The sequence below is a fragment of the Hemitrygon akajei genome, chromosome 9 (genome assembly GCF_048418815.1).
Source record: "Hemitrygon akajei chromosome 9, sHemAka1.3, whole genome shotgun sequence".
Lineage (NCBI taxonomy): Eukaryota > Metazoa > Chordata > Chondrichthyes > Myliobatiformes > Dasyatidae > Hemitrygon > Hemitrygon akajei.
In genome coordinates, this window is record NC_133132.1 from 60,146,746 (window position 1) to 60,173,444 (window position 26,699).

General features: G+C 41.8%; 1 protein-coding gene across 2 annotated transcripts in view; it reads left to right on the forward strand.

Annotated features, from left to right (window-relative positions):
* Window positions 1-26,699, forward strand: part of LOC140733148 (EH domain-containing protein 3) — a 76,299-nt gene that overhangs the window by 28,167 nt on the left and 21,433 nt on the right. The window contains exons 4-5 of one of the 2 annotated variants that reach the window (XM_073056068.1): window positions 15,935-15,979; window positions 25,694-26,106. In XM_073056068.1, coding sequence (XP_072912169.1) covers window positions 15,935-15,979; window positions 25,694-26,106 — 458 coding nt within the window. The remainder of the gene's footprint in view (window positions 1-15,934; window positions 15,980-25,693; window positions 26,107-26,699) is intronic. The other variant, XM_073056069.1, reaches the window with a different exon arrangement.

The window sequence follows — 26,699 nt, forward strand, 5'->3', positions numbered from 1 at the left end:
CAGGTGTATGAGGTTGAGTGAGATCAACTATAATGGAATGGTGGAGCAGACTGGATGGGCTGAATGGCCCAATTCTGCTCTTGTGTCTTATGCAAAACTGATCACAAACCACCGCTGCCGTGGGAAAGATTTTGGAAGTGAATCCAGAGGATGGAGGGGAAAAATGGGGAAATGGAGTTCCTAAGGCAGTCTTACATGAGTTCAATGCTGACTGGCAACACCAGTAATGCTGTTGGTGCCAAACTATATTGCACTCTGCCATTTGTTTGGGTTAATCAGTTGTGTGGAGAGAGGAGCCTGCTGTATGAGCAGCAGCTTGCTCTCCATGTTGTATTGTCCTTCCTTGCATATTGACTGACAGCACTACACGACGGTAATTTTTTGGGTCCCAAATCTGCATTCCATTCTACACCTATATCACCAGGTGTTTTCCTATCTAGCCAGCAGTTTGAAAATGTCCATTTATTGTGAAAAATGTGACATGTTCTTGTATTGTTTGAAAAGACTGTATAAAGATTGCATTGCATAAAGATGAGGTATTTGTTGGGTTGTGAAATACCACACATCTTCATTAACTCCCAGTAAGCTGTTAAAATTCACGTGGTAACCACTTGTGCTGCAGGTAAAATAGTTAAGAAGTTATCCTCTATGAAAAAGGTGAAAGGAAAAGATATGATTCTTGGCTTCCTAATTAATTGAACACATTCATCTTCAAATACTTGTCTGTTATTCTGCCTCCAATTACATTTCAACCTGCTTTAAAGCTACAGTTTTCAAAGAATTTGATTTGCATCAACATAAGTATTCAGCTATATATTTGCAAAATTCTTTAAGTTGATCTTCAGGGCATCAGTTATTGTTAGTGTGGTATGGAGAGCCACCGTACTGTATCGGAAAAAGCTGCATAAAATTGTAACCTCATGGGCACGAGCCCCCCGGCATTCAGGACACCTTCAAAGGATGATGCCTCAAAAAGGCATCATCCATCATTAAGGGCCCCTGTCACCCAGGACATGCACTCTTCTCATTGCTACCATCAAGGAGGAGATGCAGGAGCCTGAAGATGCTCAACATTTCAGGAATAGCTGCTTCCCCTCCACCGTCAGATTTCTGAATGGGCAATTAGCCCACGTACACTACCTCTGTAATTCTTTTTCTTTTTGCACTATTTAACTTAATGACAATAATTACAATGTATAAAAATTATATATTGCTGCCAAAAACAACAAATTTCACAATATGTCTGTGATATTTAATCTTTTTCTGATTCAATCCAATTTCTCTTGATTTGAACTTTGCTTCCTACTACTTTTTGGGTGTTGGCATATGTAGAATGGCCCTAATTGGAAACCCTCCCAAAAGTTAAATCAGAATTTTAAAATTTATGTTCAAAGTAGATTGCATAAATGCTATAGTTGCTCATCTAGAGCAGGGGTTTCCCAACTTGGAGTCCAGACTCCTGTTAATGGTAGGGGTCCATAGCATAAAGGTTGCGAACCCCTGAACTAGAGCAACTTTACGTGCAGTGAAGGCCTTCGTTGGTTAGAGTTGACCATGGATAATGCATCCTAGCTGTCTAGATATGTAAGCCTAAGCAGTACAATATGGAGAGCAAGCTGTTGCCCATGTAGCAAGATCCCTCTTTCCCCGTAACCGACGAACCCAGAGGAACTACAGAGACTGTTACATTTTTGTACCAGCACAATTGCAGGAGTTGCCAGTCAACATTGAACTAGATGTAGGACTACCTTAGGGACTCTAACTGCAGATTTTTTCCCTCTGGGTTTACTCTCGAAGCCTTCTCCATGAGTAGGTATAGCTGCAAGGAAGCGGAGGTTTAAGATCAGTTTTCCATCTAGATGAGTTGTCAACCACAGCAGACAAGCCTCATCTGCTCAAAGTGAAAGTTTTAAGATGCCAGTAGCTTGCCTTTGCCTGTTCTCCTGTCAGTAGTAAAACGGTTCCACTGGTCTTAGTAGCTAAGCCACACATGAAGGCCAGGAGCTGGACTTCATTGTCAGAGGCTATTTGAGTTGTATGCTATTGGGAGCATTTAATAGGTGGCAGGAGCTTGTTCCATTACCATCCCTGGCTGTAAAAACCTTGGGGCAAAGATAAATATGACAGAAGCCTTTAAGAAAACAAGTGACCCTGACAGAAGCTGAGTGGCAGAATTTTAAGGAAGGATCTGTATTCTCGACCATCTGCATCTTTACAGACAACACACACAATGCTGGAGGGACTCAGCAGGCCAGGCAGTATCTATGGACTTTCCTGATCTTGGCCTGAAACATCAACTGTTGCCTCTTCTATAGTTGTTGCCTGGCCTACTGAATTCCTCCAGCATTTTGTGTGTTGCTTTGATCTCAAGCATCTGCAGATTTTCTTGTATTTGTGCACCTTTATAATCTTGGTGGCAAGCCTACTGAGAATCTTTAGAACTCTTGTTTATAGTGGTGTTCTCTATCTCCCCTTGGCTAATCTTGTTCTGAATATACCCATGTAACTAGGTTGGGGTGGTGGAAAGAACAGGAATTGTCTAGTTCATTTTTAATTTTCATCCCTTGTATGTTTGAGGGTATGTTCATAGGATTACCGGTTTAGCCTAATGGGACTTGACCACTGACTTCACGAGGGAATGTGAAGAGATTTTTTGACACTATAAATTTCACTTTTATTTGACCAGTTTAGCAGATGAGGGGGTTGGGGATTGCTATCACCAGTTTTTATTTCTGTAAGTGAGGGTGTTGAGTACTGTTATTGTTTCTTTTTCCTTGGGGGGGGGGGTATTTTGGGGTCTCAATTTTTTTTGTTTTCATGCATGTGGAGGGGGTGAATTAGTCTTTGACCCCCCCCCCCCCATGGACCTTCTGTATTCCGTAGCTGTCTGGTGAAGACAAATTAGTTGTGTTGTACTTTGATAATAAAATAAGCCTATATCCCAGAGGTAGTATTAAAAATAGTGATTTTTAAAGGGACTCAGTAAAGATTATAATCATGTCAAGGGCTGAGCAGAAGCAATTGTCCTTGTACTTGGGTTTTGACTTTTTTGATTGCATAATATTTTTCTCATTTCACTAAAAGTTCAATTATTCAAGTACATGTACCACCATATGTACCACTTTTTTGAGGGCATTCACAGTAATACAAAGAAACACAATAGAATCAATGGTAAAAAGTGCACAAAACAAGACATCAATATGCAAATATCAACTCAAATACAGGAAAAAGAAACAAAATAATAAATGTTCTCAACAGCAGATGAAAAGCCCTTGAAAGTGAATGAAGTTATCCCCACTGGTTCAAGTGCCTGACGGTTGGGGGGTAAATATTTGAATCTAATAATTTAAACACGGGGGCTATCATTTGTCAGGTTATTACTTCAAAGTGGAAATCTAATTCAGAAATGTTAGTCCCATGGATCTGTGAATTTTGAAAATTACACCTTGTATTCAAAAAAACCTTGTCATTTCAGTTTTCCTGTAGGACTTCAACTTGGACAGGTGTGAATTACACAAAAGGGATGGGTTGCTTTTGAACCAGAGGGGGACCAATATTCTTGCAGGCAGGTTTACCAGAGCTGTTGGGAGTAGTTTAAACTAATATGGCAGGGGGATGGGAACCAGGATAATAGAGCTGAGGTTTACAAGTAGAGATGTTGGATGTAACATAAATGTAAGGAAGGACAAGCCAGAATTGGGTACAAATGCAGACACAGCAAAGAGTTAAATTGTACCACAGAGGCAAAATTCAAAATGGTGAATAATGCAGGACTGAAGGTGCTGTATTTAAATGCGTGTAGTATTCGGAATAAGGTGGACAAACTCGTGTGCGATTAGAGATTGGTCAGTCTGACATTGTGGGCGTCACTGAATCGTGGCTGAAAGAAGGCCAGAGTTGTGAGTTTAATATCAAAGGATATACTTTGTATTGAAAGGGCAGGCAGTAAGGTGCAGGTGGTAGTGTGGTTCAGTTGGTAAGAGATGGGGTTACCTCTTTAGAATGAGGTGACATAGGGTCAGAGAATGTTGAATCTTTGTGGGTGGAGTTAAAAAACTGAAAATAACCATTATGGGAAGTGTATATAGGCCTTGAAATAGTAACCAAGATATAGGGCTGAGATTGCAAAGGTAGCTGGAAAAGGCATGTAATAAGGGTAATGTCACAATTATAATGGGAGACTTCAATATGCAAGGGGATTGGGGAGAACCAGGTTGGTGCCTGATTGTAAGAGAGGAAATTTGTTGAATGCTTTTTAGATGCAGTTTGTGCTTGAGCCTACTCATGGAAAAGCTATCTTAGATTGGGTGTTGTTTAATAACCCAGATCTTATTAGGAAGCTTAATGTAAAGAAACCCTTAGGAGGCAGTGATCATAATGATGGAATTCATACTGCAGTTTGAGAGGGAGAAGCATATGTCTCTTGTATTGGTATTGTAATGGAATGAAGGAGCATGAGAGACAAGCTTGCCTAGGTGGATCGGAGGATACTGGCAGGGATAATGGCAGAGCAGAGACGGCTGAAGTTTCTGGGAATGGGTCACAAGACATAGAATAGATATGTCCCACAGAAGAAGTTCTCAAATGGCTGGGGTAGGCAACCATGGCTGACAAAGGAAGTTGAGGCCTGCATAAAAGCCAAGGGCATATGTGTTAGCAAAAGTGAGTGGGAAGTTGGATGATTGGGAAGCTTTTAAAATCCAAGAAAATGCAACTTAAAAACACAGCTTTAAGATGGGAAATGATGAAATATATTATTGGCCTGTTTGCCCTCATAAAGCAGGATACTAAAGGATTTTTCAGTTGTATAAAGAGTAAAGGGGTGGGTGGTTAGAGTTGATATTGGACCACTGGAAAATGATGCTGGTGAGATAGTAATGGGGGACAAGATGTGGCACTTGCATCAGTCTTCACTGTGGAAGATATTAGCAGTGTGCCAGAGGCTGGTGAGTGTCCTTTGCTATTACAAAGGAAGATCATCTAGAAAAGTCTTAAGATGGATAATTCATCTGGACCAAATGGACTACATCCTAGAGTCCTGGGAGAGGTTGCTGAAGGGATGATGGGTGCATTAGCCATGATTTTTCAAGCATCGTTTGATTCTGGCATGGTCCTGGAGGACTGGAGCAGAATTAGGCTAATTGGACCACTGATTCTTCTCTGCTATTTCATCATGGCTGATCCATTTCGCTCTCAACCCCATTCTCCTGCATTCTCCTCATAGCCTATCAACCTCCCCCTTAAATACATCCAATGATCTGGCCTATGACATCAAATTCCACAGATTCACCAATCTCGGTAAAAGAAATTCCTCCTCATCTCCATTCTAAATAGATGTTCCTCTATTCTGATGCTGTGTTCTATGGTTGGGGATCAGAGAAAATGTCCTCCACTTCCACTGTATCTAGGTCTTTCAACATTCGATAGGTTTTAATGAGATCCTTATCATTCTAAGTTCCAGTGAGTAAAAGCCCAGAATCATCAATGGCTCCTCATATGATAAGCCATTCATTCCTGGAATTATTCTTGTGAACCTTCCCTGGACCTTCTCCAATGTCAACACATCCTTTCTTAAATAAAGGATGCAAAACTGCTCACAATACTCCAAGTTATGACTCACCAGTGCTTTATAAAGCTTCAACATTACATCCTATTATACTCTCGTCCTCTTGAAATATGTCCTTTCATTGCATTTGCCTTCCTCACCACCAACTCAACTTGCAAATGAACCTTTAGAGAATCCTACACAAAGAGGCACAAGTGCCTTTACACTTAAAATTTTTGAATTTTCTCCATTTAGGAAATAGGCCATGCTTTTATTCCTTCCAGCAAAGTGCATGACCATACACTTCCCGACACTTTATTCCATCTTCCACTTCTTTGCCCATTTTCCTAATCTGTCCAAGTTCTTCTCCAGCCTCCCTGATTCCTCAACATTGTCTGCCCCTCTGTCTATCATCTACAAACTTAGCCACAAAGCCATCAATTCCATCATCCAAATCATTGACATACAACGTAAAAAGAAGCTGCCCCAACACCAACCAGTAATATCACTTGTAACCAGCAGCCAAACAGAAAAGGCTTCCTTTATTCCTACTCTTTTACTTCCAGCCAATCAACCAATGCTCTATCCATGCCAGTACTTTACTGTAATACTATGGAATCTTGTTAAGCAACCTCGTGTGCGGCACCTTGTCAAAGGCCTTCTGAAAATTGAAGTACACGACATCCATTGATTCTCCTTTTTCAATCCTGTTTGTCCTTTCATGAAAGAAGTCTGCCAAATTTATCAGGCAAGATTTTTCCCCTCAAGAAAACCATGCTGACTTTTGCCTATTTTATCATGTGCTTCCAAGTATCCTGAAAACACATTGAATTGAATTTATTTCTTACATCCTTCACATACATGAGGAGTAAAAATCTTTACGTTATATCTCTGTGGTAACTTCTACTTTACAAAAAGACTACTCAACAACTTGATGGCCAAAAGAGCATCTTTATCTGGGACGGGAAATGATATTTACAATACAGAGGCTTCCAGGTACCTCGTGTGGCATGGGTGGAGGAACTATATACAATGCATACTGGGAGTAAAAAGAGTGGAAGTAAAGACCCCGCCAACCCTGGATCCCGCCTCTTACTACCACAGCTTCCTGATTAGTATTAACTTACTTTTAATAATACTCACATTACAACACTTCTCCCCCTTTAAAATCCAACATTCCCCAAATATAGAAGAACTGAGAAATAAAAACAGTGGTATCATTAGCAACAGGTTATCAATACAAAAACAGCTAAAAAAAAAATGGCAAATTCAACATTCAATCTAGTAACAAAAGAAACTATCCAATCAAAGATTCAGTCTGCCGGAGGTTTGCGAGGGCGCTGCGATCTACACGCTACCCCCGGTGACCCAGCAGGCACCGCTGGTGAGGATGTTTTGGGTGGATCTAGTGTTGGAGACACGAGAGGGTTCTGTGTGTCCACGTGAGAATGTCCATCCTCTTCAGGGGACTCTGCCCCCTCTGCCAATGTGTCTCCCTCTAGCAAAGTCACTGGTGGACATGCTTCCTCAGTAGTTTGTCTCGCCATTGGAAACTCCATGGAACTGTCTAACTCTGAGCCGGAATCATGACGCAGGCGCACATGGTCCTGATGTCTGCGGAAAACACGCCCGTCAGTCAGCTTAACAGCATAGAAGACTGGACCACTCTGCTTAAGAATAACACCAGGTAGCCATTCCTGATTGTTTTTCACATAGACATCCGGTTCTAACTGTCTGTCTTGCGCATGTGGATCATGTCCCTCCTTCTGCTCTTCCTGCTTTCTCTCCACTTTTGCCTTCGTGTCTGGGTGCAGCAGGCCCAATCTTGACTTAGGCCTACGCCCCATCAGCATCTCTGCTGGACTGCATGCAGTCGTAGTCTGTGGAGTGAGGCGGTACTTAAACAGCAAATGTGAAAGCCGGGTACTAAGACAGTCCCCTGTCATCCACTTCAGGCCTTCCTTCACTGTCTGAACAGCCTGCTCAGCCAAACCATTTGAGGCTGGGTGGAAAGGGGTTGTCTGAATGTGACGAATGCCATTCTGCTGCATGAACTCACTGAACAGCTCACTGGTGAACGACAGGCCATTATCAGTGACCAGAGTGTCAGGCAACCCGTGGACTACAGACACTTGCCTGAGTTTGTCTATGGTTGAGGGGGCTGTGATGTTGCTCATGATGTGAGCTTCGATCCATTTGGAATGCTCATCTACCATTACAAGAAACATCTGTCCCATAAAGGGGCCAGCAAAGTCCAAATGTAGCCTAGACCAGGGGTAGACTGGCCACTCCCATGGGTGCAAAGGAGCTGGTGGTGGCATGTTCTGATTGGTCTGACATTGTGTGCATGATTTTACCTTGTTCTCCAGATCCTGATCCATTCTTGGCCACCAGACGTAGGATCTTGCAAGGCTTTTCATTCGAGACACCCCTGGGTGAGTCTCATGAATTTCCTCCACAATCTGTGAATGGCCAGGGGGAGGCACGATGACCCTCGCCCCCAGAAAATGCAACCATCCTGCAGACTCAATTCGGTCTTGCATTTGGCATAAGGCCTCAGTTCCTCTCCTTCCACAACTCTGGGCCAATCTTGTAAAAGGAAAGTCTTGACTTGAGACAGGACTGGGTCCCTCTCTGTCCATTGCTTGATCTGGGTCGCCTTTACAGGTGTCGCGGACAGCCTTTCCAATGAAAACACAGTCTCTGGAGGCACATATGTAGTAACAGGCATCTCGGGTAAAGGGAGTCGACTCAGCGCATCGGCGTTTGCATTATCCCCACCCACTCTATACACAATAGTATACTGGTAGGCTGACAATGTAAGAGCCTGATGCTGTATCCTGGCTGAGGCTAGCGGTGGGATGCATCTGGTCTCCCTAAAAAGGCTCATCAGTGGTTTATGGTCCATATAAATTGTGAATGCATGTCCATAGAGGTACTGATGAAAATGTTTGACCGCAAAAACAATGGCCAGACCTTCTTTGTTTAGCTGTGAATATCCCTTCTCAGCGGCCATCAGGGTATGCGAAGCAAAACCAATAGGCTTCTCTGAACGGTCCTCCATTACATGTGAGAGAACTGCCCCGACTCCATAGGGCAAAGCGTCACATGAAATGGTGATCTCCTTGTCTGGGTCATGGTGAACGAGCAACTTTGCTGAGTGCAGGAGTTCTTTCACTTCCTTGAAAGCTTCCTCCTGCTCTTCACCCCACCGCCACTTATTGTCATTGTGAAGCAGCTTATACAGTGGGGCCAAAACCTTTGAGAGGTCCGAAAGAAACTTGCCATAATAATTCACCATGCCTAAAAATGATCTGAGTTCAGTGACGCTCTTGGGGCTTGGGGCCTCCTTAATAGTTCTCACTTTGTCCTCCACTGGGCAAAGCCCCTCAGCTGTAATCTTGTGTCCCAGGTAGGTCACACTGGGAGCCAGGAACACACATTTTCTGCGTTTCAACTGCAGCCCTGCATTTGAGAGTCTCTTCAGCACCTGTTCTAAATTAGCCAGATGCTCCCCCTCCGTGGCTCCTGTGATCAAAATATCATCAAGATGCACTGCTACGTGCGGAATCCCCTGCAGCAAAGAGTCCATTGTCCTTTGGAAAATGGCGGGGCTAGACGCCACTCCAAACACCAGGCGATTGTATTTGAATAATCCCTTGTGAGTATTGATGGTGACGTACTCCTTTGAGTCCTCATCGAGTGGCAGCTGTTGGTAGGCGTGGCTCATGTCCAACTTTGTGAACAGTTTACCCCCAGGGTAACAGGGTCACAAACAGATCATCCACCCGTGGCAATGGGTACTCATTCAGCTTAGAGACCTGATTCACCGTAAGCTTGTAGACCCCACATATCCTCACCGTTTTATCCGCCTTCAAAACTGGAACAATAGGGAAATGATGCCCAGCCCCTGTAAACGTACCAGCTCTGCCTCGACTTTGCCTTTCATGGCATAGGGCACTGATCTGTGCTTAAAAAAACGTGGTGTGGCCTCAGGGTCGACATGGAGTTTCACGGTCACGCCCTTCAGTGTGCCCAGCTCATCCCTGAAAACGTCACTAAACCGCTGCAGAATGTCCTCTGTCGTGCGTGCATACTTAATTTCATGCTAGTTGAGCTGGATTTTGCGAAGCCAATCGCAGCCCAGAAGACTGGGCCCACTGCCCTTAGCTATCACCAGCCTGGCTTCAGCCTTCTGGCCCCCGGCTGAAATATCCACATATAACACCCCCAAATGAGGTATGGGCTGCCCTGTTTAGGTCCTGAGTTGGAGCTTAGATGGTCTGATGGGAGGCAGGTTGGATCCCCATGTCCTCCTGTAGGTCTCTTCACTAATGACCGATGCAGTAGCCCCTGAATCAATCTCAAACTTAATATCCTTTCCCTTGACAGTGACGGTGTCATAATATGGTTCAGGTGGTCCCTCATCCGTTTCCACCCCAAACATGTTGTAGGCACACGCTGCCTCTCCGTCTGCTTCTCCCAGGTGGTGTGTGGCTGCCTGAGTCTGTTGAGCTTTCCCCTGCCCAGGCTTAACCTTATCCTTTATGCTCCTGCACTTTTTAACTAAAAGTCCCTTCTTGCTACAAGCATGGCAGACGGTACCTTTGAATTTACAAACATTTACATAGTGCGTTCCTCCACACCGAAAACATTCCACCCGTTTTGCCTGTTTACCAGTCTCCCACCAGCCGCCGACTGCTACCGCCCCCGCCCCCCCCCAATATCCTTTCTGTATATTCTTGGCATTATCAGCAGCCATCTCCATGCCTTGGGCAATCCCTAGGGCTGTCTTGAAAGTCAACGGTGGGGTTTCCCCCAACAAGCGGCGTTGTACGGTGGCATTATTAATGCCGCATACTAATCTATCACGGAGCATGTCATCCAACGCGTCTCCGAAATCGCAATGCTCCGATAGCTGCTGAAGCTCAGCCACAAAACTGCCCACAAACTGACCATGGCTTCCAGACATGGCTGTGAAACTTGAACCGTTGAACTATCACAGAAGGCTTCGTATTGTGGTGAGTCCCCACGAGCTTAACCAGTTCGTCATATGGAATTTCTCCGGGTTTCCGCGGTGTAGCTAAGTTCCGTTATCAGCTTGTACATCTTTGCCCCCACACACACTCAGGAGAATAGAACGCTTCTTAGCCTCCTCAGTAATTCCATTCGCACAGAAAAAGTGGCCCAACCTTTCCTTGTACTCCGGCCACTCCTCAATTTGCTCATCAAACACACCGACCATTCCGAACGCAGCCATTGAACATGAGGCTCCTCGCCCACTCACAGCTTCTGATCGAAAACAAGGCCGACCTGTCCACAAAACCAGTTTAACTCATCGCCAAAAATATGTGGTAACTTCTACTTTACAAAAAGACCACTCGACAACTTGATGGCCAAAGAGCATCTTTATCTGGGACGGGAAATGATATTTACAATACAGAGGCTTCCAGGTACCTCGTGCGGCCTGGATGGAGGAACTATATACAATGCATACTGGGAGTAAAAAGAGCGGAAGTAAAGACCCCGCCAACCCTGGATCCCACCTCTTGCTACCACAGCTTCCCAATTAGTATTAACTTACTTTTAATAATACTCACATTACAACAATCTCCATCTAACTGTGCAATTATAGTAATTTATAATAAATAGAAGAGTTAATGTAACATAGAAATATTCTCAAATCATCATGAGTTAATCAGTCTGATTGCCTGGTGGAAGAAGCTGTCCTGGAGCCTATTGGTCCTGGCTCTAATGCTACGGTACTGTTTCCTGGATGGTAGCAGCTGGAATAGATTGTGGTTGGGGTGACTCAGGTCACCAATGATCCTTTGGGCCCTTTTTTTTACACCTGTCTTTGTAACTGTCCTGAATCATGGGAAGTTCACGTTACAGATGTGTTGGGCTGGAGGTACAGTTTCCATACTAAGAAGTGATGCTGCCAGTTGGGATGCTCTCAATTGTGCCCCTGGAGAACGTTCTTAGGATTTGGGGGCCCATACCAAACTTCCTTAATCGTCTGAGGTGAAATAGGTACTGTTGTGCCTTTTTCATCACACAGCTGGTGTGTAGAGACCACGTGAGGTCCTTAACATCCTTAACAATCGACTCCAATATTTTCCAAACCACTGAGGTCAGACTAACTAGTTTCTTTTCTTCTGTCTCCCTTCCCTCTTGAATAGTGGATTGACATTTGCATTTTTCCAGTCCTCCAGAACCATTATAGTATCTAGTGGTTCGTGAAAGATCATTTCTAATGCCTCCATAGTCATTTCAGTTACCTCTTTCAGAAACTTGGGATGTAGTTCATCTGGTTGAAGTGACTTATCTACCTTCAGACCTTCACTCGAGTAATAGCAACTGCACTCACTTCTGCCCCTAACTCTCTCTTGAACTTCTGGCATACTGCTAGTGTTTTCCACAGTGAAGACTGGTGCAAAATACTTATTCAGTTTACTTACCATTTCTTTGGCTCCCATTGCTATCTCTCTAGCATCAATTTCCAGTGGTCCAGTGTATACTCTTACTCTTCTACTCTTTGTATATCTGAAAAAACTTTTGGTATCCTCTTTGATATTGTTGGCTAGCCTACCATCATATTTTGTTTTCTTTGCCCCTCTCCTTGTTTTTTTAGTTGACTTTAGGTATTTAAAAACTTCCTAATCCTCTAGCTTCCCACTTTTTTTTGCTCTTATTATGCCCTCTCTTTTGCTTTTACGTTGGCTTTGATTTCCGTTGTGAGCCGCACTTTAATTATCCTGCCTTTAGAATACTACTACTACTACTTTGGGACATATGTATCCTGCACTACTAAATTGCTGCCAGAAACTCCAGCCATTGCAGCTCTGTCATCATCCCTGCCAGTGTCCTCTTCCAATCAACTTTCCCCAGCTCCTCTCTCATGCGTCTGTAGTTCCCTTTATTCTACTGTAACATTGATACATCTGACTTTAGCATCTCTCTCTCAAATTGTAGGGTGAATTCTATCACATTTTGATCACTGTCTCCTAAAGGTTCCTTTACTTTAAGCTCAATCCTCCAGTGGGCTTAGTTATAAACTGCTCTAAAAAGCTATCTTGTAGGCATTTTCCACTTGAGATCCAGCACCAACCTGATTTTCCCAATCTAACTGCATATTGAAATCCCCCATAACCATCGTAACATTGCCCTTTTGACATACCTTTTCTATCTCCTGTTGTAACTTGTAGCCCACATCCTGCCTGCTGTTCAGAAGCTTGTCTTTAATTCCCATAAGGATCTTCTTACCCTTGCAGTTTCTTACTTCTACCCACAAACATTCGACATTTTTTAATCTTTTTGTCACCTATTTCTAAGAATTTGATTTCATTTTTTTAGCAACAGAGCCATGCCAACCCCTCTGCTTACCTGCCTGTCCTTTCAATACAATGTGTATCCTTTGTTAAACTCCCAACTATAATCTTCTTTCAGCCACAACTGATGCCCACAACAATACACCTGCCAATCTCTAACTGTGCAACAAGTTAATCTACTTTATTCTGTATTCTGTGTGCATTCAAATTTAACACCTTCAGTCCTGTATCCATCATCCTTTTCAATTTTGTTCCCCTTTTACACTACAACTCATCCCACTGACTGCAATTTTCCCCTAAAATCTGCCGTCTTTCTTGACAGTCTCACTGCACACTGTCTCTGCTTATAAACCAACAGCCCTATAACTCCAGTTCCCAAACCCCTGCCAAATTAGTTTAAACCCTCCCCAATAGTTTTAGCAATCTTTATCTATGGCTGAACTTGTTTATTATCACTGTCTCATGCCGACACTTATTTTTGCTGCAGCAGCAGCACTACAGTGCAAAGATAAAAATTACTAAAATTGCAAATAATGCAAAAGAAGTATAGTGGTAGTGCTCACGGACTGTTCTGAAATCTGATTTAAGGGGAAGGAGCTGTTACTAAATTGAGAGTAGATCTTCAGTTAGAACCATAGAACATTACAGCACAGAAACAGGCCTTTTGGCCCTTCTTGGCTGTGCCGACCCATTTTTCTGCCTAGTGCCACTGACCTGCACCTGGCCCATATCCCTCCATACACCTCTCATCTATGTACCTGTCCAAGTTTTTCTTAAACATTAAAAGTGAGCCTGCATTTACCACTTCATCTGGTAGCTCATTCCACACTCCTACCACTCTCTGTGTGAAGAAGCCCCCCCCCAATGTTCCCTTTAAACTTTTCCCCCTTCATCCTTAACCCATGTCGTCTGGGTTTTTTTCTCCCCTAGCCTCAGTGGAAAAAGCCTCCTTGCATTCACTCTATCTATACCTATCATAATTTTATATAGCTCTATCAAGTCTCCCCTCATTCTTCTACGTTACAGGGAATAAAGTCCTAACCTATTCAACCTTTCTCTGTAACTCAGGTCCTCAAGTCCTGGCAACATCCTTGTAAACCTTCTCTGCACTCTTTCAATCTTATTAATATCCTTCCTGTAATTCGGTGACCAAATTCCTGTTCCTGTACCTTCTCCCTAATGGTCATGGCAAAGGTATGTCCTGGATTGTGAGGATCTTATCTGTGATGGAGCTGGCTGTGTCTGTAACTCTCTGCAACCTCCTTCAATCCTTTGCATTAGAGGCTCAATACCAGGCTGTGGTGCAACCACTCGGTATGTTCTCCACTGCATCTATAGAAATTTGCATGTCTTTGATATACTGAACATCTTCAAACTCAATGAAGTAGAGCTGCCTGCATGTTCCAGTCGATTGGGCTTAGGATAGGTCCTCTGAAATGTTGACATCCAAGATCCTGAAGCTGCCTACCCTTCTACTGCTGATCTCTCAATGAGGATGGGTGTATGTTGTCCTGACTTTCCATCCCTGAAATCCACGATCAGTTTACTGATGTTGAGTGTGTGATTGTTGTTTAACCTATGGACACATTTTCAAGGACTCTTCATGCTATGTTCTATATTGCTTATTTATTATATTGTTTTCATTTTGTATTTGTACAGTTTATTGTCTTTTGCACATTGTCCTGTTGGGTGTGGCCTTTCATTGATACGTTTTGTGTATTTACTGTGAATGCCTAGAAGAAAATTAATCTCAGGGTTGTTTACGATGACATGAATGTAATTTGATAATAAATTTACTTTGAACGCAACCAGCTGATCTATCTCACTGCTGTACGCGACCTCTGAGATTTTATTGATAACAATGGTGTCTCTGGCAAATTTATAGATGCCACTTGATCTGTGCTTAGCCACAGTTGTGTAGAGAGTAGAGCAGTAGAACATCCTTAAGATGGAAGTGTGATTGTCAGCAAGGTGTTTTACCAATACGCACTGTCTATGGTGTCCCTTGTTTTTTAAAAGTGACAGATGGGTGGTGAAGAAGGCATTTAGCACTCTTGATTTCATTGGTCAGAATACTGAATCTAGAAGTTTGGATATCAGATCACAAGTGTATAAGAGCAAGGTACCCAGCAGTTAGAGCAACATCAAAGGAGGTAAGGAATTGTCCATATTTGATGTCAAAGCCCTACATCAGTACTGATGAAGGGTCTTCGCCCAAAACATTGACTGTTTATTCTTTTCTACAGATGCTGCCTGACTTGTTTTCCTCAGCATTTTCTGTTGCTCAACATTTCCAGCATCTACGGATTTTTTTTTCTGTTTAAAGTTAAATAAAGCTGATTTTTTAAAATGACTTCCATTATTGTTTTTGGGATGCATTAGATGAACTACCACAATATATAGGAAAAAAAAATTGAACCTTCTTATTGCATATTCTTAATCTTTTCAAGCTAGCTAAGTGGTTCATCCAGTGTACCTCAAACGATAATAGAAACTACTCAAAATTAAAGCCTTCATTTGTGGTGGGGGCAAGGAATTGCAAATGAAATCTAATGAAGATTTATAAACCTACAAATTCAAAATGTATAGATTCCTTAATATGCTAAGTGATTTTTGTGAACAATTTCAAGATCAGAAATGTGGAATGTAAAGAGGGGAACATTACACAAGAATGAATACTTAAAGTGTGATCTTAGATCCTGTGAAGTATATGAAGCTTGAGGGGGTTCGGTTTTAATTTACAAACCAGAAGGTTGTGAAGAGGTACTTGAGCTGCCACAGTAAGCTGGTGTTAAGAATCCATGTATGGTTAAATGATGGTGCTTGATCTTCCAGAGATGAATGCAGAGTGTATTATTTTTTTCAAATTATGGCATCTTGTGATGTCTTTTATTAAGTCATCAATTGAATGTTTTATCTGAAGTGCAAGTGCATCCTTTTTTTACAATAGTCATTGTACATATTTTTTAAATCATGGACATGCTGATAAAAAGGGTTTTATTTGTGAAGTTATTTGAAAGCAATGAAGAGAAATTAAACATCTTTTATCTCCAAGCAGAGCATGAGGATGGGTACAGCTGGCTCCGTAGATGCCCATATGGAGGTATTTCAATGCAGCGCAGCTATTTTAATTAAGAAAAATAAAAATCTCACTCTGACTTAACTAGAATACTTGCATTATTCTTAACTCCTCCAATAGAAGGCTATCTCTGGCTTGCTGTTTGCTTCGTTGTCTTAAATCCCTTGCTATATTGATTGGTAATTTATGGGGTTTTAAATTTTAGTGATTTGTCCTGTATTTCCATTTTTGTATGCTCTCCAGTGCTGAACCACGAGTATATGTTTAACCCCTTCCCTAAGAAATTGTACAATTAAGTTCTTGTTTCACATACACAGCTGCAGCCAGTGTTTTTTTTTCCTTTCAATGTGCTGGCTGAAGCAAAAAACCCAGTTGTTAACTTTTAAACAGCCTGTAATAAAATTACATGAGTGAATATAAGGCAAAAGCTATATAAACATGATATTAAAGGTGCTTAATACTTTTCCTGTAATAGTCCCTTAATCTAGGTTATGTCTTTCCATAACTTCTACTGTTTCAAGATACCCTGCAAACCCATTCCCATTTTGTGAAACCAGAAGCTCTGCAATTCTAATGACAAACTACCATTGTACAAGACGAAGAATTGTTCTCATTAAAGAAATAGATATTCAAATGTTCAAATAAATACACATTCTGATTGTGTTACTGGATTTTTTTTACCTTGAGAGGTGGTGAGGAAGTAGGGCTATGATGGATAGTGCATGCCTTTTTTTGCATATGGTTAAATTGATTTAGTTCCAGTAGCTTTTGCTCCTTTTGACCTTGTGATACCTCTTGTCCCAAAAGCAAATGCTAGAAGCTGCTTCAATGATGTTTGTGCTAGTAAATTAAATTTCACTCAGTGCGTTTATGACATTGAGCAAATCACACAATGAAAAATTGTGAAATTCGTTTTATTGGATATGGGATTGAGCAGTTCTGTTTGGAAACTGCTATCCCATAATCATTTAGGACAACAGTTCATTGTTCTTGAGGGTAACCAGAAATGGATAATACAACACTGCCTTGCTACTTCTACCACATCCTAAACAAACATAGAAATAGTTTTGTCTAATTTATAGTTTTGTTGCTAATAATATTTTGCATTAACCTTTTTCACAGTTTGAAACCTGATGCTTACACATTCATGAAGCGATTTGATTTGCTTGATCTCCATGCTACTAATATATTTGTTTTTAATTTTATTACGTTTTTGTATAAAATGCTTGAAGAGTACAAAGGAATCCTAAAGAAGGAATCTTTTTTCCATTAGTGATTTTTGACTCTGGTGATAAACAACTGTTTCTAATCTGTTTTGTTGGGTTTTATTGTCTTTGCTTAAGGCTGACTATTTAGGCCAGTGTAAAATGCATTATTGATGTTGAACAGAATTATTGCAACACTCACAATTGACGATAATGATGTAGTGATTTCAGAAGTTTTACTTAAGCAATGTAACTATTTTTTAATTCAGTAAAAAATTAAATTTTTCATCACCTGTCCTTTCTCAGAAATTGTAATTGTACATTGCTTTCCTGTGTGCACTGTAATTTAAGCAGCTTAAATTACTGATGGTTTGATTAAATTAAACATAGAGCCACACAAGTATAGGCCCTTCAGTGTACAGTGTTCTGCTGAATTAAATAAATTAGTAATCAAATACCTGCTACTAATCCCTTCTGCTTACATATTGTCCATGTGCTTCCATTTCCCACGCAGTCAAGTATCTAAGAGTCTAGAATCCCACCCTGCCCCCCCCCCCCAATTCACCACCACCATTATTCCAGGCACCCACTACTCTAAGAAAGCTTGTCTCTTCTTCCAGCCAGAATAAGTCCCATCAGCTGCTTCCCTGTCTTCTATAGGTGGCATGATAGCATAGCTCTCCTAGCTCGGCCTGCACGACACTAAGCCTTCAGAACTAATGGACCACATGCTAGCTCTCCTGGACAATCACCATCCTTTTATATTTTTTTAAAGAACTCTTTTTATACAGCAAATGCCTGATCAAGTTTGCATAGCCCTCACGAATACATCTGTGAATGACTATAGGGAGCTTGTTAAAATGGCTGATAGTCTGTACTGTGCCATGCAGAGGTGCATTGTTCCTCTTGGAGGCTGCCAATGCCAGCAGGGTTCTGCCTTGTGGGATACAATGTGCAATGCTTTGCTTTAGTGGATAACACAACACATGGGACTTTCTCTTAGCTAAAGTTGCTAGACCTCTGTTTGGTGCAGAATTTCTGTACAGCAAAGGACTGTTGGTGGATCTTAGGAACTGCTGGCTTGTGGACGCAAAGGACTTTGGGTTATTACCCTGTACCACCAGTAAATTCCCCACAATAACTGTCTAGTGTATGCACCAGCACGTGAATTCCCTCACCTGCTGGGTGAATTCCGAAACGTCAGCAAACCCTCACTTTCCACTAGTTACAAAGCATGAGCTCAAGCACCATATTTCCACAGCTGGCTTGTTGGTCCACACTCGTTCACATAGGCTAGACTCAAAAGCTGGCTAGCACGAAGACTGAGTTTGCTGATGTGGAAGTACTTGGCATTGTACGCAGATAAAATTGTCCTTGGGTTTCCTCCCTTCACGTGGTCCAATGTTGATTGCTACCTATTTCGTGTTAACTACTGTGTTAATGAGGTCAGCACCCTTGGTTGTTAGCTGGTCTCATATATTCAAAACTTTCCAGCAGGTTTAGCCAGAAAAATAATTTTTCTAATGTGGATTTAGTCGGGGGCTGCCATCAGACACCTGTGCACGCTGAGGATGTACCCAAAACTGCTGTTATGACCCTATTTGAGTTTCTGCGCATGCTATTTCTGTAGTGAGATGCTGAAGATGTTCTATAGGTCAGTTGTGGAGAGCGTCCTCTTCTTTGTGGTGGCGTGTTGGGGAGGAAGCATTAAGAAGAGGGACGCCTCACGTCTTAATAAGCTGGTAAGGAAGGCGGGCTCTGTCGTGGGCAAAGTACTGGAGAGTTTAACATCGGTAGCTGAGCGAAGGGCGCTGAGTAGGCTACGGTCAATTATGGAAAACTCTGAACATCCTCTACATAGCACCATCCAGAGACAGAGAAGCAGTTTCAGCGACAGGTTACTATCGATGCAATGCTCCTCAGACAGGATGAAGAGGTCAATACTCCCCAATGCCATTAGGCTTTACAATTCAACCGCCAGGACTTAAGAACTTTTTAAAAGCTATTATTAATGCTTTTTGAGATAGTGATTTAGATGCATATCATATTTTTTACTGAGTTAAGTATTGTATGTTATTAGTTTTGCTACAACAAGTGTATGGGACATTGGAAAAAAAGTTGAATTTCCCCATGGGGATGAATAAAGTATCTATCTATCTATCTAGCCTGAAAAATGCAGCAGATTTTCCAGCGACTAATAGACTCTGTGTTAAACATAATAAAATAAGTAATAGGAGCAGGAGTAGGCCATCCAGCCCAACGAGCCTGCCCACCATTCAATAAGATCATGGCTGATCTGTCCGTAAACTCAGCTCCATCTTCAGCTCCAGCCTTTTCCCCATAACCCTTAATTCCCCTACTATGTAAAAATCTAACTATCTAAAGATATTTAGTGAAGAAGCTTCAACTGCTTCCCTGGGCAGAGAATTGCACAGATTCACCACTCTCTGGGGAAAAACAGTTTCTCCTCATCTCCGACCTAAACCTTCTCCCCTGAATCTTGAGGCAATGTCCCCTAGTTCTAGTCTCACCTACCAATGGGAACAACTTTCCTACTTCTAACCTATCTATCCCTTTCAAAATTTAGTATGTTTCTGTAAGATCCCCTCTCATTCTTCTGAATTCCAGAGAGTATAGTCCCAGGCAACTCAATCTCTCCTCATAGGTTAACCCCTTCATCTCTGGAATCAACCTGGTGAACCTCCTCTGCACTGCCTCCAAAGCCAGTGTATCCTTCCTCAAGTCTGGAGACTAGAACTGCACACAGTACTCCAGGTGCGGCCTCACCAGTACCCTGTATAGTTGCAGCATGACCTCCCTGCTCTTGAATTCAATCCCTCTAGCAATGAAGGCCAACATTCCATTTGCTTTCTTAATAACCTGTTGTACCTGCAAGCCAACTTTTTGTGATTCATGCACAAGCACTTAGATTTAAAAGACTTTGATTTTCTTTTTGTTTACCCAGACAACATACTGGTCGCCAACACATCAAAAACCAAACACTTGTCCCATCTCTGCTCGCTTCAAGTGCTTAAGCCAACATGGGCTGATTATTAATACCATTAAATGCCAATTTGGGTTGTCTACTATTGATGCTCATGGCCACTGAATTGCCACAAAAGGTGCAACAACTCTGCCATCAAAAGTCGCCACTATTATGGACTTTCCACAGCTCCGCATTACCAAAGCACTGCAAGAATTCTTAGATATGGTGGATTTCTATCACAGTTTCACTCTGTAAGGTGCAGAACCTGTGCTCTTTTTGTATAGTATCCTTAAAAGCAGTGCCCCTAATCGCATACTTGAGTGGTCAGCAGATGTGACCAGAGCATTTGACAACGCTGGCGAACACTCACCCAACGAATCTATAACCATCATTACTGACACCTCAGGCTATGCTGTGGATACTGTGCATGAACAATTGGTTGGAGGAATGTGGCAGCTGCTTGCCTTCTTCAGCCTGCAGCTCTGACCCCACCCACCCCTCCGGCTCCCCCAGCATATTTGACCACGAGCTTCTCAGATTCTATCTGATTGTCCATCTACTGGAGGGTCAGTATTTCACTGCATCTGTTGACCACAAACTCCTCGTATGTGATGGCCAAAGCGCAAGACCCTCTGCTTGGCGGCAATGCTACTTAGTCTTCATTTTGGAATTCATGATTGACATAGAACTCATCAAAGGGAAAAGTAATGCTGTGGCTCATTGCCTCTCGTGGCCTGCCTTCAATGCCATATACATTGGGTTGACCATGCTGACCATGCTACTGACCAGGCTTACAAGGCAGAAGTCATGAGCCAACAGTTTTTTGATGTTAAGTGACTGAGGACTTTCTGTCTTGTGTGATGTCTCAGCCTCACTGCATAGTGCTTGCAAAGTGGAGGCATACTGTTTTTGACACAACTCACAGCCTGCACATCCAGGTAGGATGGCTTCACAGAAACCGGTTGCTTTAAAGTTTGTGTGGCACAGCCTTAGAACGTGCAAGACTGGAGTGCAGCCTGTATTGTGTGTCAGTGGGCAAAAATCAACCATCACATTCAGGCACCGTCAGCACCTTTCAAGGTCTCTGAGCGATAGTTTTACCACGTCAGTGTGGACTTGGTGCATGGTGGACGCACCACAAGGTGGCCACAGGTTGACGACGGCCGCGCACATGGCTTGCGCATTCATCAACACTTTTGATTGCTTGGTTTGGCACTTCATTTTTTCTGATTGCAGTCCCCAATTCAAGTCAGACCTCTCTAACATAGGTGTTATATTGCCTCACACTACGGCACATCACCCACGGTCCAGTAGCCTGTGTAAGTGGTTTCACCGCTCCTTAGAGTCTTTGAAGGCCTCCCTGATGGACGTGTTAGCATAACCATCTCCCATGGGTCCCTCTGGGGCTCAGAATGGCTCCAAAAGAGGACCTGCAATCCTCTGCAGCTGAGTTGGCGTATGGGCAGTGGCTACAGGTGCCAGATGATTTTTATTCCTGACACCACAACCACCTGGTCAACATCTCATCTATGTTAGGGAAGTCGAAGTTGCACATTATGATGACCCTATTTTTATACCTTTTTCTTCATCTGCTTGCATGTCTGTTCCTCAATGTCCTAGTGGCTATTGGCGGGGTGGGGGGGGGGGGGGGGAGGTGGTGTCTGTAGCATAATCATTTCAGAGAGATTGCACCCCTTATTTTTGAATTCTTCCCATAGGATCAGTGGATGAGCCCTCCATTATGACCTCACAGAGTACAGCTAGGATGTTGTCTGTGACTAATAGCACAATTTCCCCACTTTTATACTCATTTCTCTATTTTTTTTCTAAAACATCACAACTCTGGACAGACTCCCTTTTGGTTAATGTGCGACCCATCCCTTTTTGTACAGGTATCCCTGTGCAAATTCCTCAGCCATACATTCATCTGTTTTGTCTTTCTATTCCTACCTTTATTAGCATGTGACATGAAGTAATCCAAATTTTACTACATACAGAATCCTGCTTTTCAGTCTCTTTCCTAACTATTTATACTTGTTTTGCAGGAACTCTTTCCCTCTTTCTACCTATGCCATTGGTGCCAATGTGCACCATGGCTTCTGGCTGCATGCCCTCCACTGAATATTCTGCAGCCATTTTGAGATATCCTTAACCCTAGCAGTCGGGAGGTGACAGAACAGCCTTGCATCTCTTTCACGGCCAGAGAATCTTCTTGTCTGTACCACTAACTATTGAATCTTCTATCATGACTACCTGACTTTACTCTTCCCTGTGTCTCAGATCTGGCCACAGAGGTAATTTCTCCTCTTTACCCCAATCCCCTCCACCCAACCAGCACTATCTAGGGAGAGAAATATCTATTATTTAACTTGGTTCAGACTTTTGCCATTGTTTAGGCTCTGTAATGGCAATATCAGCTATCAATTCAAGCCTACTTTTCATCTTCCTAACATGGTTTGGATTTGGCAATTTATTAATTCAGAAGTGCCAATAAGAACTTGTATACTTTTGCTATATTTTGTATGAGTTACAAGCATTAAAAGAATGTTCAAAGTAAATTTTTTTATCAAAGTACATATGTCACCATATACAACCCTGAGATTCACTTTCTTGCGGGCATTTCAATAAATCCATAGAATAATAACCAGTATCAAAGAAAGACTGCCCATCTCGATTGTTCAACCAGAGTGCAGAAGACAATAAACTGCAAATACAAAAAGGAGGAAATAACAAAAATAAGTAAGTAATAAATATCGAGAATGGGATGAAGGATCCTGGAAAGGGAGTCCATAGGTTGATGGAACATTTCAATGATGGGGTGAGTGAAGTTACCCCTTTGGTTCAAGAGCCTGATGGTTGAGGGATAATAAGGGTCCCTGAATCTGGTGGTGTGAGTCTTGAGACTTCTGTACCACTTTCCTGATGGCAACAGCAAGAAGAGAGCATGACCTGGCTGCGAGAACCCTGATAATGGATGTTGTTTTCCAGAGACAATACTTCATGTAGATCTGTTCAATGGTGGGGAGGGCTTCACCCATGATAGACTGGAATGTATATGTTATTTTAACTTTATGGATTGATATGTAACTTTTTTCATGAGGTCATTATTGTGTTCCTGCATTCTAGCGTTATGGGGAGTGTTCTGTAGTGAATATATGTACATGTGTAGAGCTTATGTAGAGTACCATTCTATTAACCTAGTTGGCAACTGGCATTGAACAATGAAAGGTTAGTGAAAGTGGCAGAGTGATTGCGAATTATTATCTTATTTACCCAAACAAACCAGTAAAAGCAGAATTACTTGTAACTTTCATAGTTCCATATATGTCAAAATTAGCTGAAGGAATGGGTGAACTCTGACATCCAAAGCCAGCCAAGAGGATGAATGTAACTTGTCCAATCCTGCATATCTGCATGACAGTTTAACTTCAAATCTTGTGGACTCTACAATAAATTTATAAGAGGTGTCTCTTTTTCTAATCTAGTTTAAAATTAAAAGCTTACTTTAATTTGTGTTTATTAAGAAAACTCAATCGCTTATTGTTATCTAATGCAACAGGCCTGCATACTACAAGTAGATTTGTAACCCCACAACTGTTTATTTTTATATATTTAGTGTGTCACTTTTTTATATATATATATATATATATACATATAGTGTGTTACTTTTTTATTTACATGCGTGATATTTTCCTGTTTTTCATCCTTTTATTAAAGCCAAGATAAAACAATAATAAAAATTCAAATTTCTTTGTGATGCTTTCCTTTAATGTGACCTTGTTACTAAATGGATTCGCAAATTAAAGATGCAAGTTCAATTTTTTAAATTGTTTTATGTGGCTATATATTAGCAAGTATTTTATTTTAAATATTTTAGTAATTTCAGAGATTAAAATCGGCTAATTTAGATTGCAATGCAGGTTAATTCCAAATAATGTGAAGAATTTTATTTGCTCTCATCAATTCACATCACATTCATGCTTTTTACAATTTTCTCTACTCTGCAACCCCCTGCATCACCCCTTCTCTTTCTTTCCCTACCAGCAACCCTGCCACCCAAGACTCTATCCACTTAGGTGAATTATGGATGATTAGAGAAAGAATGGCTTCACCCATTAGTAGTTCATGGATAGGAGGCAGAGATCTTAGAATTTTGAACAAATGTTCTGGGATTTTTTATTGTTGGGGGGAGATGATGATGGAGGAATGGTACACTTTTGTGGGGCAAAAAGTTCCTAGTTCTGACTACTGTCTGCAAGTATAATGGCAACTGAATTCATTCATACCATCCAAGGGAAATTGGAGAGGCACTGAGAGAATAATTTTCGGGACTGTGGAGTAATGGAACTGGTAAAGTTTCTGTATTCTAAACTAGGATTGATTCATTGGGCCATGCATTTGAATAAACCAAGTGTTGTCTTCCTTCTATGCACAACACTAATATAGTTCTAAACTGCTTGAGATTTAGAACTGCAATTAATTTATTTCTACACCCACAACTATGTGGCTAGGCACAGCTCAAACAGCATCTATAATTTGCCGACAACACAATATAGTTGGCAGAATTTCAGATGGTGATGAGAGCACGTACAGGAATGAGATAGTAGGTGGTTGAATTATGTTGCAACAACAACTTTGCACTCGACATCAGTAAGGCCAATGAAGTGATTGTGGACTTCAGGAAGGGGAAGTTGGGAACATACATGATGCACCATCAATAACTCACGCTGAGACGTAGGAAGCGAGGTATCGGCTTTTATTGACTGGAAGAATGAACAACACTACATCCTGGGGAATGAGGCAGGGCAACAGGCCTCAGTCGCCTTTATACAGGGGTCTGTGGGAGGAACCACAGGAGCAGTCCAGACAGGTATATGTAGTTCACCACAATACACCAGTCCTCTTTAAAGGATCAGCAGTGGAAAGGATGAGCAGTTTCAAGTTCCTGGGTGTCAACATCTTTGAAAATTTGTCCTGGCCCAACATATTGATGAAATTGCAAAGAAGGCACAATGGCGGCTATATTTGATTAGGGGTTTGAGGAGACTTAGTATGCCAGCAAAGTCTCCCGCAAATTTCTACAGATGTATTGTGGTGAACATTCTAACTGGTTGCATCACCATCTGGTATGAAGGAGCCACTGCACAGGATCAGCAAAAGCTGAAGAAAGTTGCATACTCAGCAAGCTCCATCATTGGCACAGGCCTCTCCAGCATTGAAAACGTCTTCAAAAGGTGATTCCTCAAAAAGACAATATCCCCATCACCCAGGGCATGCCCTCTTCTCATTGCTTCCATCAAGGAGGAGGTACAGGAGTCTGAAAACACACATTGAATGTTTTAGGAACAGCTTTTTCTCAATAGAAAATTAATTCATATGCACTACCTCACTTTGTTTCTTTTTTGCTTTCTTTTTCCACTACTTAATTTATTTTTTATATATATTGTAATTTATTGTATTATTACACATTGCTGCCATAAAACAACAAATTTCATGACCTATGCCAGCAATATTAAACCTGATTCTAATTCTGAATGTCTCTTCCAGGTTATGACTTTGCTGCTGTATTGGAATGGTTTGCAGAACGCGTTGACCGTATCATCCTGCTGTTTGATGCTCATAAGCTGGACATTTCTGATGAATTTTCTGAAGTTATAAAAGCACTGAAGAATCATGAGGACAAGATCCGTGTGGTGTTGAACAAGGCAGATCAGATTGAAACGCAGCAACTAATGCGTGTCTATGGTGCTCTCATGTGGTCTCTGGGCAAAATTATCAACACTCCTGAAGTGATTCGGGTGTACATTGGCTCATTCTGGTCTCATCCTCTGCTGATTCCAGACAATCGCAAACTTTTTGAGGCAGAAGAACAAGATTTGTTTAAAGATATCCAGAGTCTTCCTCGAAATGCTGCTTTGCGAAAGCTCAACGACCTAATCAAGAGGGCACGACTTGCAAAGGTTTGTGGATATATGTAGAATCACAAAGTAATTCTGAAAATAATCCAAAGCATTTATTTTCCTATCACAAATAAGAGAAAATCTGCAGATGTTGGAAATCCAAGTACCACACAAAATACTGGCAACACACACAAAAGTCCTGATGAAGGGTCTCTGCCCAAAACATTGACTATACACTTTGCCATTGACGCTGTCTGGCTTACTAAGTTCCTCCAGTATTTTGTGTGTGTTGCTTAAATATTTTCCTCTTTGCTTATAATGCAATATTCAGGATTACTTAAAATTTGAGTATTAGGCGCATCATAGGTTGTCATCGGTGCTCTTGTCGTACACTGGTGTTGCTTAAGCTCTTGCTCTGTGTGGGAGATGATTCAGATATTTTACTCTTTGCTTTCTCCAGAGTTTATCCTCATTGTCCCCTACTTAATTGCCCTTTTTTCTAGATTGTAAGAGCTTTGACCTTCCTATACTTCTGCCAGGGAGTGTATTATACTATCCTTATCTTCAGCTGTCTTTTTTTAACTTTGCAATATTACCAATGGCCTTCTTTCACTGCCAATAGTAGAACCTGCCCTGATCCCCACTAATCAGCA